General features: G+C 37.0%; 1 protein-coding gene across 5 annotated transcripts in view; it reads left to right on the top strand.

Moving 5' to 3' along the window:
- The window catches only part of SBF2 (SET binding factor 2), a 326,647-nt gene that overhangs the window by 149,315 nt on the left and 159,316 nt on the right, over window positions 1-18,016 (top strand). For all 5 annotated transcript variants that reach the window (XM_082317789.1, XM_082317787.1, XM_082317788.1 and 2 more), the window contains one exon: window positions 11,790-11,927. In XM_082317789.1, coding sequence (XP_082173915.1) covers window positions 11,790-11,927 — 138 coding nt within the window. The remainder of the gene's footprint in view (window positions 1-11,789; window positions 11,928-18,016) is intronic.

Raw genomic sequence — 18,016 nt, 5'->3', positions numbered from 1 at the left:
TTTGGTAGAAACTCCTTCTCAGCCCTTGGTTTGGCATATGACATTTAGTCAGATAAGCAAGACAGGCCGGCCAGACTTCTCTGCAGTACCTGCCAGCCCCATGAAGTGCTGGATCGCTGCCGCTGGCTCTCTTGCAAAAACTCAGATGTCCAATTAGGTATTCAGGTGGAAATTCTGTCTAAGTCTCTATGCTTGAATGGTTGAAGCTCTGAAGTATGAGATCTGATTATAATCATATCATAATGTAGAGCTTCAAGTGTTATGAGCATGTTCAGGCCCTGAAAAGGAAAGCACAAGAGGTTTCATATACAGATTTACAGGTCCTACACTGGTCTGTGCCGACACACATGGACTGAATAATTTCTTCCAAAAGCTGTTCAATTTTGCTTGAAGGTCTCCAACTGAGGGGAGTTTAATGCTTACCCTGATAACCTGTTCCAGTTTTCCATCCTCTTCACTCACTAGAGAGTGACATCTTATTTTGAGGTTTGAATTTTTATGATGATGACTTCTGGATCTTGTAATACACTGGATCTGGAACACTCAAGATGTCTTCCAAACATGGAAGAAATGGGAGAAATGCCAAAAGGGAGGAAAAGCAGTTACCATGATTAGATAGGAACTTAGAAGTACTTTCTCAATGCCAAACCTCTCTGAAGTTTCATTTTGACAGATTTTGGAATCTCTTATTCTCTTCTTAGTTCAAGCAACTGCTAAATTCTGCAAACCTACCTGGAGGAAATACAGGCTATTCATCAAAATAGCACATGAAAGCATCTACAGTGGCACAAAGCCTTTTTGTTTATACTGGAGCTCATTGTGGATCCCATTTTTCTGCACAGGAAACTGAAACTCATTGGAAAGCACCAAACTTTTCAGCTGTCTTTTTGTGCTACTTATTTTACTGTGTTCTTGGTGAGAGTGCTGACAGGAAATGCATTTCATATTTTTCTTAATTAATGCTGTGGAAATGTAAAAGGCAGTAGTAGCAGCCAACGTACAGAACTTCATTAATAGGGTACATTTGTATTGCAATCCAGTAATTTTTTTTTTTTATTTACTTCAGGGCCTAGCCTAGGCTTTGACTCACATGAAAAGATGTTTCTTTGTGAGATTTTTAGCCATATTTCATTTTCCTATGTTTATGTACTTTCTCTTCTGTTTCTTTGTGGAAACTCACACCTGCAATGGGGGAAATTGATTGTGACTGTAAGTGGGAAATAGTAACACAAGGCATATAGGAACTATTGTTCAATTCCCAAAATGAACAGACCAGAAATATACCGCCCTTTCTGTAATTTTCTTTGCTGATTTTTAATTTGAGTTCCCTTAGCTTTTTGATGCAGTGAACTGTTGTAGTTATCTGTGTCCCTTGCATCTCCGATCAATTTGAGGGCAACGGTGAGCAGGCAGTGCGAGGTGTAGTGCAGTGGCTGGCGGGAGCGGTTCCTGCAAGTGCACAGTCGGTGAGGTGGCGGGTTGTAGGATTTGGTCATGGACGCGCTCTCTTTTCAGGCCTTCTACTATTCACATGGCTAGAGGGCCTCATGCTGGGCTAGGTGACTGCCAACCCATTTGAACTTCCCCAGGCTTTCCAAAAGTCCCTTCCCCATGCCAGCCATCCCCTTCTCCTTTCCTGTGATTTCCCCTCACTTAGATATAAGCTTTGATGTTGGGAGGAACACGCTCTCTCTGGGGAAGACTGGCAGAAAGCTGCTTGAGGTGAGTGTTTTCCGTGTTCCAGATCTTGGAGGCACACTGAGTTAACAGTATTTGGGTTTGAAAATAAAATTTTGAGTAGGACAGGTTAGGGTAGATCAATGTATTTTAATTTGATGTCTGGTGTCCAAAACGATTAAAAGAGGTAATGATAACTCACTGGGATAGATGGCACCACCATTTTGCTGGCATTATTTCTAGAGGATGGTTAGACCAGAAAACTTAGATCTGGTCCCAGGAAACCTGTTTGTTTCAGTCCATGGAGGGGAAGTATCAGGGAAGGCGAGATTCAGAAGTTAGCCAAATCCTGTGCAGGTTGAGTATCACCTACCCCAAAACATGGAGATTTTATATAAAACATGGGGGCTTTCGAACAAACTCCCCGAGAGCCAGATCTAGAAGCATATATCCCTTCCCAGCTTTAGATTTGCTAACTTGCAGCCTGCTGCTTGTATTGATCTGGTTTCCTGTCGCTTGTTCTGCTGCTCCTCCCAGGCACTTCTTGCAACTCAAAATGAGTTTGAGAGTTGCATTGTGAAGGGGTATATTTAAAAAAGAAATTTATTATCGTTTTGTTTGCCCCGAGTGCATTTTATCCAGGGGTTTTAAGGTGTATCTATATATTCTCCTTTTTGTACTTTGTTCTATAAGCATGTTCTAGTCTAATTTCTGCTCTCTATTTTAAGAGTAAATGCTGACTTTTTAATTAATTTGCGTATTTCAAGACTTCGTGTTCTGTATCTTGTCATCTTGAGGCTGTTGGCATCTCTCTTAAATCTCTCAGTCTCTTTTGCTGCAGGAGTCACAGGCCTTTTAGTTCCTAGGCCTCTGTCAATTCAGATCAACATTCTTTTTAGCATACACTGCATTACCACATACTTAGACACACCCCCACACCCATGCACTTTTTCTGAGCGTTGAGTCTTCGAACCCTTCTCTGGCAGATATATTCTAAGGAGTTCTAAGATCATGAATGCAAAAATGTTAACACAAGACTGCTTGCACTTTTTTTAACAATTGCTAGAGAGCAACAGGATGTGTCTTCAAACATGGGAGCAAGGCTGGATGCGGTATTAGCAGTGTGGTTTACTGTCTGATTGTGCAGGTGTAAGCTGTAAAAATAAGATAATGAGGACTTTGTGTATTACAGTAGTATTTTATATAACGTTGACCAGGTCCTCTGGAGGAATATTTAAGCATTAAAATGTCAAATCAAAATTTATGATCATATAAATAGCTTACTGTGTGCCAATTGTAATTGTTGAGTGATGTACATTAATTATCCTGCTGTACTTTTTTTCTTTTGACGTTCAACCAATGCAATAATGATACTTGTACATGCTGTGTATCTTTTGAAAGATAGTTTATAGCATCATCCAGAAAATGAGTTGGGAAGTCATTAAAGACTTCAAAAAGTTTATGGCTGCTGTTGTAACACAATGCTACTATGGTCAAAAGAGAAAGAAAGAAGGCAAGGGAGAGAGGGAGAGAAAAAAGAGCGTGTTAGGCAAGGCTAATATTTCATGCTTGACTGATAAATTAAATATGTATAAAATGCTCATTTATATTTCTAAATGGAAACGGTTTTTCTAGGCTTTTATACCTCAGATGACTACCAGTCTCCTCAAGTGTATAGACAGTGGTCAGTAAAAATAGAAGAAAAAAACAAACCCAAACCACACAAAACAAATTAACCATTGTCTTAGAAATTGTCACAATGCATTTTGAAACCACTCCTGAGCACTGGTTGTTAAATAGGTTGAGGGACAAAGATGCTTCTTTATCCATTTCGTGCTGAAAATGAAAGCGCTAGCATTTAAGACAAAGAATTAATTTATTTGATAATTATATTCTTTTTCAGAGTTGCTTCAGGAATATTCTAAATATCAGATATTTTCCACCCCTGCTGTCTTTTTTGTCTCATAACCAAACACAATTCGTTCACTATAGACCTGTATTCTTCACATTGAAGTATAATTTACTAAAGCCATGCCTCACTTGAATTTATTGCTGCATTGAAATTGTCTTTTCTGCTTTCATGTTGAATATTTAGTATCCAGACTTATCATTATTCTTTTGATGAACAGTGTCACTGGCAGCAATTATTGCTGACTAACAAGGATTTCTTAGTAAAATAAATTTTGAAGGCAGGCTATGTGTTCCTGAATTTCAGTTGCCAAGTCCCGAGAGTTTCAATGTATGACTCTTTAACTTTTTGATGAAGTTTAAAATGTATGTTTAAAAAAACCAAAAATCTCTGGCATAAAATATCTGCTTCAGACACCTAACATATTTGTATTTGGTTTGACATATTGATGTGTGTCTGAGAATTTCTGGTTACTGTCCACAGCTGTCTCACTGGTTTTGCCTGAGGTAGCCCAGAGCATGGTGGGTGTGTTGGTTTTTGTTGAGGGTGGTGGTAAAAAAAGATTCTGGGTCCAAGGGTCTCAGAATAATTGCCATAAGATCATCCTGATGGGCACTTGGCTGAAAACAAGAGGAGGGAGCATGGTTTAAATAAATGAATAAAAAAATCCAAACTATTAATTATTTGCACAAGCACATTACATTCCCTTTCTTACTAAACACAATTAGAATAGAGATGTCGGAAGTTCCTTTTGGGAAGAAAACCCCATTCAGAATGTCATAATTAATCCTGTGCTATTTCTGAAATAAAGGCATGAGCGTACAACCGTTATTTGTAAATCGCCGCATCTGTAGTCTAGGTTGCTTTTGTTCAGAAATAGTCACAAGATTATTTGACAGGTTGGGTTTTTTATTTGTTTGTTTTTGTTGTTGTTGTTAATAAGCCACTGGGATGGAAATATTAAGTGTTCTGAAAGCAGAAAAAGAAACTTTTCCTGGTGGGTGTAGTTTTCTTTCTAAAAGCCAGTTCAAATATTTTTTCAGAAGACAAACTAGGAATACAGTCCTTCTAGAAATGCTTTTTACAAGTTCGGGTTTTCAGCATGGCAGTTTGTTGGGGAAAGGTGTTTAAAATCACACAACGTTATGAGGTTTTAAAAAAACAAAGCAATGAACTTAGAACTGATTTTTTTCATGTGCATGTGTAGATGTACATCCAGGCTTACATATTTTCTAGTATGTGGAGGAGATTAACCTAGCTCTTGATGAATTTCAGTAAAAGACTTCTCCATCTCTATGGCTTTTGAGGATGAATTAGTTGATTTTAGTTGAGATGTACCCAAATATTTTAACTTTTCTACTTTCGTTGGACTTCTGCTGCAGGGTCTCTGTGACAAGCTTGAGCATCTGATTATTGAGGATCACTTTCATCTGTAGCTCAAATTAGAGAATACCTTGTCTGTCACTTGTGCAGGATTAGTGCCATTGAGAGATCTTTCAGCAACTTTCAACCTTAGGAAGCCTAAGAATGTGGTTGAGGATCTTTTCTCTGAGAGCAAGCGTTTCTTAGTGTCATTTTTGACGTGGTTGTTACATGTGACTGGGGAGCTGACTACTGAGGAGGAAATGTCCAGAGTGCGTGGGGAGAGTCTGTCCCAGGCAAGGAGGGGAAAGGTGATTCAGCTGTAGCTCTTCTTGGACAGTAATGTCACCTGTAGTCAGAAACAACCCTCCTGCCGCTTCTCATGTGATTCCCCAAAGTATTTCAACAAATTGCAGGTGTGGGAGGCTAAGGGGCAGGTAGTATCCACTAATGCCAGCATGTGCAGGCACCTGAGTGTGTTTTTTTGATTTGCTAAGGGGAGAAAGCAGCTCCTTGATGTCAAATGAACACTGCATATTTGCGTTCCTTTTGTCTTTCCTCTGTGTCTGGTGTCATAGGTTAGAAACTCTGAAATTACTGAAATATGTTAATGTTGGCTTCTTAACTTCTCTGGCTTCAGCACCCCGCCAGCCTCTGACTGGAGTGGGTGGGAGAGGTGGGCAGCTGGTTTGCACCCACCTTTGTGGGAGATCCTGGCAGCAGGTTCCGGCAGTTCAGGGGTGCCACGAGGTGACTGCGTAAAGGTTCATCTTGGGGAACTCTGTATTTCAGTGCATTCCAGGGTAGAAAAGGCCTTTATATTTATTTTATGATTAAAAGCTATTTTTTTCTTTATGAGCAAGTTTAATTGGTTATGGTTGATCATCAGAATATTCTACAACACTTGAAATGGGCTTTTACCTGGAAATAATTTGGAATATACTTTTAAGTGCACTAGTTCTATTTTAGACTAGGCTAAGGATAAATATGCAGTTTCTTAGATACAAGATGTTGAAAGGCAGGAAGATGTTATAAAATTCAGTGTATATTTTGTATTCTGTTTACATTCAGAGATATCCCCAAAGCTCCAAGCATTTCCTCAGATTTACAGCTTCATAACATTGCTTTTTTATTATGCCAGTGATTGTAATTGTTTTGTTTTGTTTTAAGTAGAGGTATGCATCCGAAAAAGAAAATTCCCTGTGCCAAAATTCCATACATAAGTGAATGGTGAAATGGTGAAATACTCAGCAGCTGGTGCTAGGTCATGCAAGTCCAGATGGAACAAACTTCCTTCACATAATGTCCAGAACATGGCCCTTTATTTTCAGGGAGGTTTGTAGAAAAGATGATGATGATAAATGTTAAAAACAAAGCACAGTTATTTGAAAAGTAAAAGAAAGCCTACAGAAGCAGACTTAATAAAATGAAAGTTTATGCCCAGTGATCCAAAGGAGAATGAAATGTTTGGTGAAAGAGTTAAACTAGAAAGGAAGGTGGATATCTGTGTCAGATGTTTTAAATTCTGAAGTCATTTTGGAATATTTTAATTCAGGTCTTGTCAATAGACTTCAGATGTTTTCTATTTTATGTGCATCCAGATCGCTTTGGATTTTATTTAACAAGAAACAAGTGCATGAATTTTTATTTTTTAAGAAAATAATGTGAGAATATATTTTAAATATAATTTTTTAATTATTTAAGTGCGGGGTTCTGTAATGGTGTATCACAGGCCTTGTCTTCTGTTCTTTATAAACTCTTCAAAAAATGCTTTCAACAAAGGACTTGCAAAGAATGTATCATGTCATAAACTTTCTGAACAAGCTTTTTCCCCTTTCCACTTTGGTAGTGCCATCAGAGGTAGTGGATTTCTGATGGAAAGCTGACCAGATCATTGATATAGAAAACAATGTAAAGTGCAGAGAGAGCAGTCTTCCTGTCTGCAGCTACGCAGACCCCGCTAGAATATTGGTTCGAGTTTTTGTTATGGACTTGGTTGTGCTTGGGGTTCAAGCCCAGAGGTAAATGACAAAGTTCTAACATGCAATTCAGCAAATGAGTAATTTCTGATCAACAGATATGGAGGGCAAATAATATAGTTCTGCCATGGTAAGGATACAAATGACTAAAATTTTTCTCTAATGAAACTTGAACACTATATAATAACTGTTCAGTATAGTAATAGTATTTAGTCTTCACTTCCACAGTATCCAGTAAGCCTTCTTCATACATCCTAATTCCTCCAGTGCTTTAATAGAAATTGTGACTATTTTTACATTTTCTTCAATTTTTCAACAGACTTTAGAGTGCTCCGCAGGGAAGTTGTTATGGCCTCAAGCCTGTCGGTGTTCAAGAAGTGTTTGGACAACACTCTCAGATACATGGTTTAACTTTTAGGTTGCTCTGTGTGGAGTCAGGAGTTGGACTCAATCCTCATTGTTCCCTTCCAGTTCAGGATATTCTGTGATTCTAGACACCAAAGCTGTATACAGTATATCTAAGGTATATGCTGATTTATGCAAATGATTTATTTTAATAGAGAAGGACAAGGCAAGGAGTAGGAATACAGCTATGGCTCTGGGTGGGAAACAAGGAACAAATTTATGATTCAAGCAAAGACGATGTTTTCGGCTTATAAAAATTAGAAGAAACAAATGTCACTTTTAAACATTCATTAATCATGTCTAGACTTTAGAGAGAAGGCTTATAGTGACGACAAAAATGTTTAAAGGTAACACTCAGCTACACTGTTTTAAAACACTGTGTGTAATTTTTAAATCTGTCTGGTTTCTTGTTTAGTGTGAAAGCATTTGTGGGAATAATTAGGAAAAAGTTCTTTGCTTCAGTGGGCACCTGCCATTTCAAACAATGCTTGAAGTGTCTTTTCAGCACCTTGAATGTAAGATCTCTGTTACATATTCTTCAGCGCAACTTCTGGATATTTGCACCAGATTTTAGAAGGCAATTAGTTGTAATGTGGTGTCGATTTGAAGCACTCGCTGCCATTAGAGTCTTATTTCTATAAATAGTGAGCCGGACAATCTGAGTCTTTCTAATTTTCAGTGTCTTTGATAGAAGCTATGTTCTGGTTCCAAGAATTCTGGCAAATAAGTGAAACAATATGGGAGTGTGTTCATTTTGAAACTTCTGGGGTTTTTTTCTTGTTTACTGAAGAAGCACGTGACCTTTGAATTATATTCACAGTGGTGCTTTTGTCTGTTTTGGTGTAGCATCTGGTTTGGTAAGGAAACATTTTCCTGTTCCTACTGGCCAGACTGTGCTGGTAATCATACTGGATAGTAGCTTGTATTAATAATTTGCAAAGTTTTTCTCAATGTTATTTGCATTTCAAATATTACACTAGTATTTATTACCTTATTTTAAGGAAATTACCTTATTTTAAGGAAATGAGAATCATTCATTGTTTAATTTCTTGGAAGAGCATGTTGTCTTTATCCTCAATCTCTATATTTATAAATTCCTTCCAGTTTATTTGAAAACACAGATTCTCTGGTAGCCAGTGGGTGTACTCTACTTCAGCTGTTTTCCTTAACAATCACTAATTCTTGTTTTCTGGTTAAATAGCTAAATCTAGAAAGCATATGTTATACACAAGACTATTCTGAAATCAGGACGAATTTTCACTGAGATGAATAGGGTTTAGACATGCATAAAGATTGAGAGATTGCTATTGAGAGCAGCCTGCCCAGATCAAGTCACTTCTGAGACTTAAAAATTTAGCTGTTGGTTTGCCCTTTGCATTTTCCAGTTTACAGGGGAGATATTGGTATAAATTTTATGCAGTAGATCTGGTAATAATGGCTTATTACAATAAAAAGAATTATTTTAAGTACATTTTATTTTAAAATAAATACAAAAAGTATATTCAAAATGAACCTACCAATACCTCAGAGTTCAAAGTTGGTAGATTCTATGTGTATTGTATGAAAACCAGCTCTGCATAAGCAACACATCCCAAGCTCACATATTTGTCATTTGGGTGCAGAATATATTGTTTGTGGATTATTTGGATGTAACAGTTCTTCTGTGCCTTTAGTAGGGTGGTGTTTGGTGTGTGCAGCATGGTCATTTGTCCAGGAATTCCAGACACTCAGAAGTCTGATCAATTGCTACTTCCAGGTGCGAGATGGGAAATTACCCGTAAAGCTAAAGGGCAATGGCACCAGCAAGGATCTCCTGTCAGAACAGGTAGACTTGGCAGATCTGAAAGAGTTTTAAGATTGTAAACTCAAGCGTTCGGAGCTTAAGATGTGCCAGAACTAGGACTACATAAGCAACCTTAATTTGACCTACTTTGTATGGATGATTCAGTTTTAACGGTATACCATGGAAAGGTTTTCTTTATCAACGGAATCTTACTGCATTCTTTGCGTTTTGGCTCATACTCATTGAACAAATAGCTATTCAGAGTTTTGGGGGTTTTATCTTTTATGAGCTACAGATTCCAGGCTTCATTTACTGCACACCACCTAAACTCTGCAATGCATACCGAACTCTAATGATTTTATTGTCAAACTTTTTAATGATGCTTTTGTTATAATGTCTGTATATATCAACCATATTACATTATCTTTATAGCAGTCCTGCAAGATTAATAGTGGTATCTTCTTATTTTTAACTGACATGGGATGAAAAACAAAGGGAGATTAGGCCAGTATTATCAAAATCATGGACTAATACTGGATGCTTAGCTTGGAATGACTAGGATGTCTTTTCTCAGGGTACTTTTTGATGTTCAGAACAGTTATTCTCAGATGCAGGAGGGGGTGCTTAGCACTTCTAAGGATACAGACTCAGATGTGTTAAGCTGACTATCTAGAATATGAAGAATGTAACATGAGAACACTTAGGTTTTGAAGATTTTCCCAGGATCATAAAATAAACTGTATATCAGAGGCAGAGTTTTAACTCCTGTTCACCTAAGACTACCCAGGTTTTACTGTAGAGGTTCTAAAGATTAATCTGTAGTAAATGTTTGTTTACAACTTATTCTTCATGCTCTTTCAGTTTTTAGCAGCTGTTCAGGGGAAAGAAGCAGTTGCTGGAAACATGAGTTTTTGACCTCTCTCTCTGGTTGCTTTGGTATCTGCATTGTTTAACAATTCTAGAATTTTTTTTTTTTTAATTCCTAATACATGCAGGGGCTATTACCTTCGCCCCGGGTAAATTCTAAGTTTATAATTTTGCTAACACTAATGTACTTGTGAATTTTTCATGTATGTGACTTCTGAATCTGATCTCTGAATTCTCTCAGTGCCAGGAGGCACATAAGGCGCGAACATCGTTCTTCCACTTCGATCGGTCTGCGGCTGCGTGCTCTGGAGTCCCAAGGGCCACAGCGCAGTCTTCTGTTGGTTTTTTCCTCAAGACATGACTTATCCAGTTCCATCTCCTCCTCCTCACTTCATTACTGATTTTCTCCATCTTCGAGTTGATGCTCGTCGTTTTTGCAACTTTTTATTTTTTTTTCCGGGAGGAGGTAGTTGGCCTCCTGCCCAACCCCCATGACTTGGAGGGCCAGTGGTTTTTCTGTCAGGGTGGCCTTCCCTTAGGCTGCGTTGGTTCGCGGCACCTTCTTCAGTTTTATCCGGTGCACCCTCCAGAGAGGGATCCCCTATCCACCATCCAGGGGACGCGCCTTCTAGCCGTGCAGCCCCAGCTGAAGGTGTATGTGACTTCAGCCTTAAGTAAAAGAAACAGTGAATACAAAATTCCATAAAGGCCATCTCAAGAATCTTCAGCAAACTGATTTTTAAATTTCAGCACGCTCTTCCGTTACCGGGAACAAGATATTAACCAGTGTTGTACTCTAGTCATTTAAAAAAGAAGGAAAAACATACACTTTTCCCTCTGCTTTAGCACTGTAATTCTCTTTTTGTTCCTGCTGCTTGTGCATCTCTGTTCTGAGGTCAGAATCGCTGTCTTCGGTTCTAGTGACTTGCACTGCCACGACCCTGGTCAGCTTGAAGGAACGAATACTGAAAGGACGTAGGCTTATTTGATGTGTGTTTTAAGTATTACACATACTTAGTCTGCTCATTGCTGCAAGAGCTTGGAAACATGTAGTATTCTAAGTACATAGGAAGTATTTGGAGAACTGCAGCCTCTTTGAGTCTGAGAAGCAAGTGATTTTCTTTGTCCCTGAGACTTATGAAGTCATGAAACTTGAACATATTTTTCACAGGGGTGGCAAAACTTATGTCCCTGCTGTGGTATGACCTCTTATAAAATTTCAAATTTTTACAATGAAGTTTATAGAGGTAATCAATAAATGGATGAAAATCATTGCTCTATAAAGAGTCTTTTGTAGGAGTAAGTATTGAATAACTTTGCAAGTAGGTGTAAGTGGAATGTCTATTTGGATTAGATAAATTAATGGAGAAGTAAGTGGAGAAATGAAAAATGTAGAGACATTCCAAGACACAATGATTTTAGCTTCAAGTTCTAACCTGTTATCCAAAGGAAACCTGGAAAACTTGTCAATTTATTCCTGTTATTGCCTGTTAAACCCTGCAAAGATGATCTTGAATACTGAATTCAAAGGAACACCTCTTCAGTTTGTAGAGTTTATTATGTCTCCCTTCATGTCTATAGAGGTAGATTTATATCAGTCTGACCAACTCCAAGACCTATTGGGTTTTTCCCATTTTCTCCAAATTTTGCAATCCTGCATACATTCACTTTAAATAAAATGAGATTCTTGTTTTAGATAATGTTCTGTTATATTGTTTAGAAATAGTTTTCATATTTCTTAAAACAATTGATATTACTGCTTAACTGTATGTCTTTTTTTTGTTTTGTTTTGTTTTTGTTTCATTAGTTTTGCCAGCCTGGAGGATGGCAGCTTTCGAAAGAGAGAAAACAGCCAACATTCTTTGTGGTGGTTTTGACCGATATAGACTCAGAGAGGCACTACTGTTCCTGCTTAACTTTCTATGAAGCAGAGATTAATCTGCAGGTAAAAACTTTACAATAAGTAACAAAAATGCAGAAAAAGGTGTCTAGAAACAATAGATTAATGTTATAGAGGATGGCTTTAGAAAATATTTTGCTGCTCCTGGTGAGGATATATTTTTCTGTTATATAGAAATGCATATATTTTTGTGCAAAGGTAAGCTCGATGTACTTGTTTGTGGTTTTTGTTTTTTATCTTCTTTGGGGGGGGGAAAAAAAAAACCAACCACCAAAACCATTTTGTAGAATGTCTTTTTCTCCACCACATATTTTTTATTAATGGGACAGCCAAAATGGTGTTCCTTTCATTTACTTCCATGTTTGACATAGCATGAATGATTCTCATCTTTGTTCTAGAAAAAAGGTTCATTAGCTTCTGCTCCCTCTGCTGGCCGACTCTGTCAGGCCAGCACAGGACAAATGTGTACAAGTATGCTGTAATGTATATACATATTTCTGTAAGTGCATTTATTGGCAAGATTTGCGTGGGTGTAAATAGCAAGATTTTAAAACTGATACAATAATTCTTCAGTTTTTAGATAGGTCAGATTTTGGGTGTCAGCTACTTGGCAGTGTTTGTTTTTAAACATGTATTTAATTATTTTTGGGCAACCTCAGTCTTTCAAAAATAGACATTTTGTTTCCCATTTGATGTAAAGTACTTCACAGAATCTCTGCCGTGACATAATACTTGGAATCTTTAGAAGCTAGAACCTAGGGAAAACCTAATCCAATCTGTAATTGTGGACTGTCGTCGTTATGTTTTTAAATGTTTTCTTTCCCACATGAAACTTAAAAAAATAAGTAAAACCTTGCCATTAAGTATATTAAATTTAGTTAAGATTAATTAGATGGCTAAGTAATTTATTTGCTCTTTTAGTGAAGAACTGTAACGTTATTGATTATTTTAAGAAAATGCTTTTAATAATCCAAGTGTCCTCTGTTGAATACTAGAGTTGAAATGTTACCCTTTTTATAGAATAATTAAAAGATGTGGCATAGTAATAATAATACTGTGCTTTTTCTGGGCACAATGGGAAGCCTGAGAATAATAGCTGTTCTCATTTCATTAATGCTACAGTTTAGGTGGATATTTTTGTAGATTATTAAAAGGAGTTAAAAGCAGAAAAGTAACCAAGAATTAGGTGTATTTTAGTCTTAAATTTTAGTGTAGATCAACTGACATCTTCCTATTACATATTTTGTCATTATTTTTTCTGTCATTGTTCCTTTATTTTATAAGTAAAGAGTGAAATATTCTATAGTAATTCTTTCCCAGCTGATAAAAATTTACAACAGCTGACTCTTCCTCCACTCTATGTATTTCATAACATACACTAAATTTAGCAAACTTGTTATTTATCCTGTGGATTCTAGCAGCTGCTTTTGATTCACTATCCACATCTTTCAAGTAATGCTCATCACAAAACATCCAGTATTAACTAAAAGTTTCTTTTCTTATATTGCCTAAGTATTAATACAAAAAAACAAAATAAAAAAAAAATGAGCACAGCAGGATGTTGGTTCTCATAATGCCATTCCTGGCTGTCTTGTAAAGAATGCATATTTTTCAGATGAACTTGCTGTGGTGAAATCTATTCTATGACTGCATTGTTTATAGCCAAACTTCCTGTTTCTTTCTAAAACCCAAAGAGAATAATTGAACGTGCCCTGTTACATGGTCATTAGACAAGAATTCAGCACATGTACAATCTGTAATGAAACATAAGCTTATGAAGCATTGGGCTATAAAAGTAATACTGATTTAACTATTCAGATGGATGCATCATTAAACAAACAGTCCATGAAATATAGTGTCCAGGACTTGAAATCTGGACAGTAGTTTTCACAGTTAAATACAGTTCAATTTTTTTTTTTTTCCTGAATGATATAACTCACTAAGACAAAAGTAAGATTAAATTTCAAAAAAAGAAGGGTTACTTCTTTCCCAGTAGCCTTCACCAGGTAAACCTTGCTGATACACGAGATTGGATGGAATTCAATATTTGGCTTGGCAGAATCACCTTCACAAAAAACGAATTAACCACTCGGAAGTTTCTGTGGTTAATTAAACTGCAAAGTGAAAACAAACCTATTTCTCAGCTTGTAAATGCTAGAGGAGAACTGTCGAACTTTTTTTGAGCCTCCTGCATAATAGTAGAAGAACCTTTTTGACAAAATTAATCAAGGTGGGTCTGAGAAAGGTACTTCTGTCATTCCAGTTCCCTTCATTCCTGCTTCAGCTGCCTGTTACAGGGTAATTTGTAAATAAATGCTACCTGTAAAAGTAAGGAGATTGTACTCACATGGTATATCTAGGTGGTACCCATGATAACCTAGGGTGTAAGATTAATATAGCAACTGTAAAAGTTATATAGTCTGCAGGAGAAAAGTATTCTTCCTGGTATCTCTGAAAGCCCTGGATTCAGTTTAATCTCTTGGCAGTTGCATGTCATAACAAGTTTTCCAGAGAAAAGCACAGGCTCTAGTAATCAGCTGATGGCCTATTTTCAACTTACTACCCCTGGACAGAAAATAAAGTACTATTTTATTTGTCGACACCTATGTATCATACTTTTCATTGTTGCAGTACTGTCATTCTGAACTGACACAGAATTTATTGTCTGCATGGATGCTCCTCAGTTTGATTAGCGATCAGCTCTCATAAAGTTGTGATAGTATATCAAAAAGATTGATGTTACATTTAGTCTGATTAATACTTCATATCTGTACTCATGAGGAAGGTGAACACATGATATTCCATTAAATATGGGAATAGAACTCACTTGGCGCTGTGAATGCAGGTGATACAGCTTTGCCACGTAATCTTTCATGAATTGTTCTGTTTTACGATGCTAGTCTCAATTATCCCAGTAACATTTGTTAAAGCTATATAAGGATATGTTCCTCATCTGAGATTAAAATCAAGCATTTGAAAGTTTGATCTTAACAAGAGCGTAAAGTTTGGAACATGACTAGACTACTAGAGGCAGTCTGATGATGAATTAACAATGGTAAAGCTGGTGTCATTTAAAGACTTCCTTAGTATGTTTCAGAGCAAGTTCAATATGCAAGATTACACTAGAAAGTGTAAAGAAATCTAAGATATTGCACTGGTTTCTTCTTCCAGCCTTTTGTGTCTCCAGCATGTGCTTGGTCTGATCCATGTTTCTGTGTGGCGTAAGGTGCCATCTAGATGCTCTAGCAAATAAAGCTGGATGCCATACTGAATTGCACATATCTACAGGAATTACGAGGAGAAGAATAAGTCAAAACATCCCTATTTCCTCTTCCCTCACAGTGCCTTGAAAGATTTTTTTTTTTTTTTCGTTACTGTAGTTTGATCCCTGCTGTGGACCTCAAATCTCATTGATTTGAAATCCGCTTGAAGTCACATTGATTTGAAGAAAACCTTGTCCTATCAACCAAAAAAATAGTCTACTTAACTTATTTTTCTGGCGACTGAAGCCAGAAGCTGTTGAGCAGCCCAAGGGTATTCAGAAGAATTGTAACTTACACCTACAGAATTCACCCATAAAACTCAGTATGTAACTTTATTAGCCATCAAAAAATGCATATATATACACCCACATGCATATATATTGTTCTGTGTGGCGTATACACTGTTTGCTCAAATGAAGTTCTTATTTCTAACAGCAATTTCTGGATGTTACCACTTAGCATACAAAGACTTGATTTAATACTTTTGACTCAGCAGATACTTCTACTGACCTCAGCTGTGCTTTTTACCAATTAAGCAGTTAGAATTTATACTAACAATGCTTGGAAGAGCACCATAGATAGAATCTTTTTAAAAAATGTTGACTTGCATCGTTTGGGAACTTAATGGTCAAATTGCACGTTGCCTTGCGCTTTGAAAGAAATTTATCCTCTCTCGCCAACGCCACCGTCAACAAATTAAGAGAATGATTTATGCCAGTAACTGAGCCTGTGCAACTGTATTTCTAGCATTACAGAAAATCTGCTCAATGAGATCAGCACCAAACCCCAAACTTTTGTTTAAAACAATCTTACTACAAGATTGTATCATTCTTGTGTGTTGTCTTAAGCATATGTACGTTAAAACGTTGTGATCACAAAGTTGGTAAGATTAAATATATCACTCTGGAAAATGCACATAAGTAATAATTCACAAGTCTCCCATTTCCTGCCATTCACATTCTCTTCCTCTCTCTGCCCCCTTGCAAAAAGAGGAAAAAGAAATTGTAAAAATCCCAAACCATAAAATGGCAGATTCACAACATTCACAAATATTTCCTGAGTCAAGGGAAAAACTGCCAACAAAATGACTTCATGCTTCATAAAGTTTTAAATTTTATGCTTGGACTGGAGAATTGGTGATCCTACTGTGTTAAAGCATATGCCGCTTGATGAGTCACTGAAGTTTGGTTTTTAGCAGAGGATGAGAACACTCGGTTCAGTTTTACCCTTTTTGAAGTGTGAAATCTGATCCCCCTTTGGATATTATATTAGCATGTTATTCTTAAGATGAAGTTTAATTTTTTGTGAATATCCCAAATGTTAAATTTGTTCTGAAAGTGACCTTTTACTGTCAATGCCCAAAACACATTTTGTGGAAAAAACACCCAATTTTTAAAATTATGTTTCGTATGTTACATCATCATCTTTCTAAATCTGCTGAAAAATGGATGGTGTGATAGCACCCAGAGATTTAAGTAATGCCTTATTTCCTTTCTGCTCCTGTGTAAAGAGAAAGTTGCAGCTAATGCTCTATATGATAAGAAATATATTTGTATTTTTAATGTCCTTTTATACATTTAAGGTCCTCTCTAGACCAGAATTTAAAGTTAAGGTGAGAACCGTTGTACAGAGGAAAGCATACTTCTATCTTCCTCATAACTCTGGCAGTAATTTCTCCTGTCCTGTTTTATCCCCTGGCTCGTGCGTTCACACACAGGCATGCACATCCCCAGTTTGATCTCATGGTATTGCAGGTGCAAAAGCTTGTTTTGGGTAAAGGTCTCCTTTTCCTCTTTCCTCCTGTGTTGTGTCTACGCAGTGGCCCCAAGTCTCAGCTCACAGGGTAGGGGGATACTGTCTTTTAAGCAGAGACTTTTCTTTGTCAGTAGAGATCAGATAATTTATCTGACTTTCAAACAGTAGTAGTATTAATTCATTGAAAGTCTTTTCATGTGCAATTTAAAGGAATTAATTGACTGTATTTTAATTTAAAAAAAAAAATCTGTGCATGTAAAATTTTGCTTTGGTGTACTTCCACATATACTGTTCCGTATTGTATAAACACCATTATGACTGAGTTAAAATAGGGTATGAATTACCAGCTTTCTTCAGTTAATTTGATTTTTGCCATTTGTTCTGCTTACGTTGCTTAGGTCTCTTCAGTCTCCTCACCATAGGTGTGTAAAGCTTGAAAGGGTGCAATCCATAGATCAAGTTTGCTGCCTTTGGGAAAATTCAGAAAGATTTAGTAAACTCTAAGCTCCGAAATGACTGTTTGCATATGCATAGTTCTTGGTAAAGACTTGTTACCGTAGTTCTTTAACATCCTTCAGTGCCAAGGTTAACATGTTGAAAGCAGTTACTTAATGCTGTTGATTATTGCCCTGTGGAATTTCAACATTTGTAGAACAACTGCATATGCATTACCTTGGACTTCCCAGATCTTCCAGGGTGTGCAGAGCCTAAGGGCCAACACCAGAAATACGCTTTGGCTTATGGCTGTGTAAGCTGGACTGAAAGGTGGAAAGCGTGGGGACTGGGTTACTTTTGTTCCAAACTTCTTTCAAGGTGTTTAGATGATAATGCATATAAGCATCTTCTGGAGTTTTCAAGTGAGGTACATTAAATGGTAAACATCTAATAGATGCTGGTGGTGTAAATTTTGTGTAATGCCGGAAGGTGCAATGCAAACTCCTTATTATCATATGAGTACTCTGAAGTGTCAGTAGTATTTAGGGAGTGAATGAGCTGACCTGTTGCTCTATTTGATAAGTTTATGATCTTCGCATAATTTTCTATCTTTGGTCCTTTTCTTTTTTAGTTGATAAAATCCCTACTGTGAATTACTACACTTTATTATACTGTTTTGAA

The sequence above is a fragment of the Platalea leucorodia genome, assembly GCF_965183815.1.
Source record: "Platalea leucorodia genome assembly, chromosome: 7".
NCBI classification, from domain to species: Eukaryota; Metazoa; Chordata; class Aves; order Pelecaniformes; family Threskiornithidae; genus Platalea; species Platalea leucorodia.
This window is presented reverse-complemented; position numbering and strand designations above follow the sequence as displayed.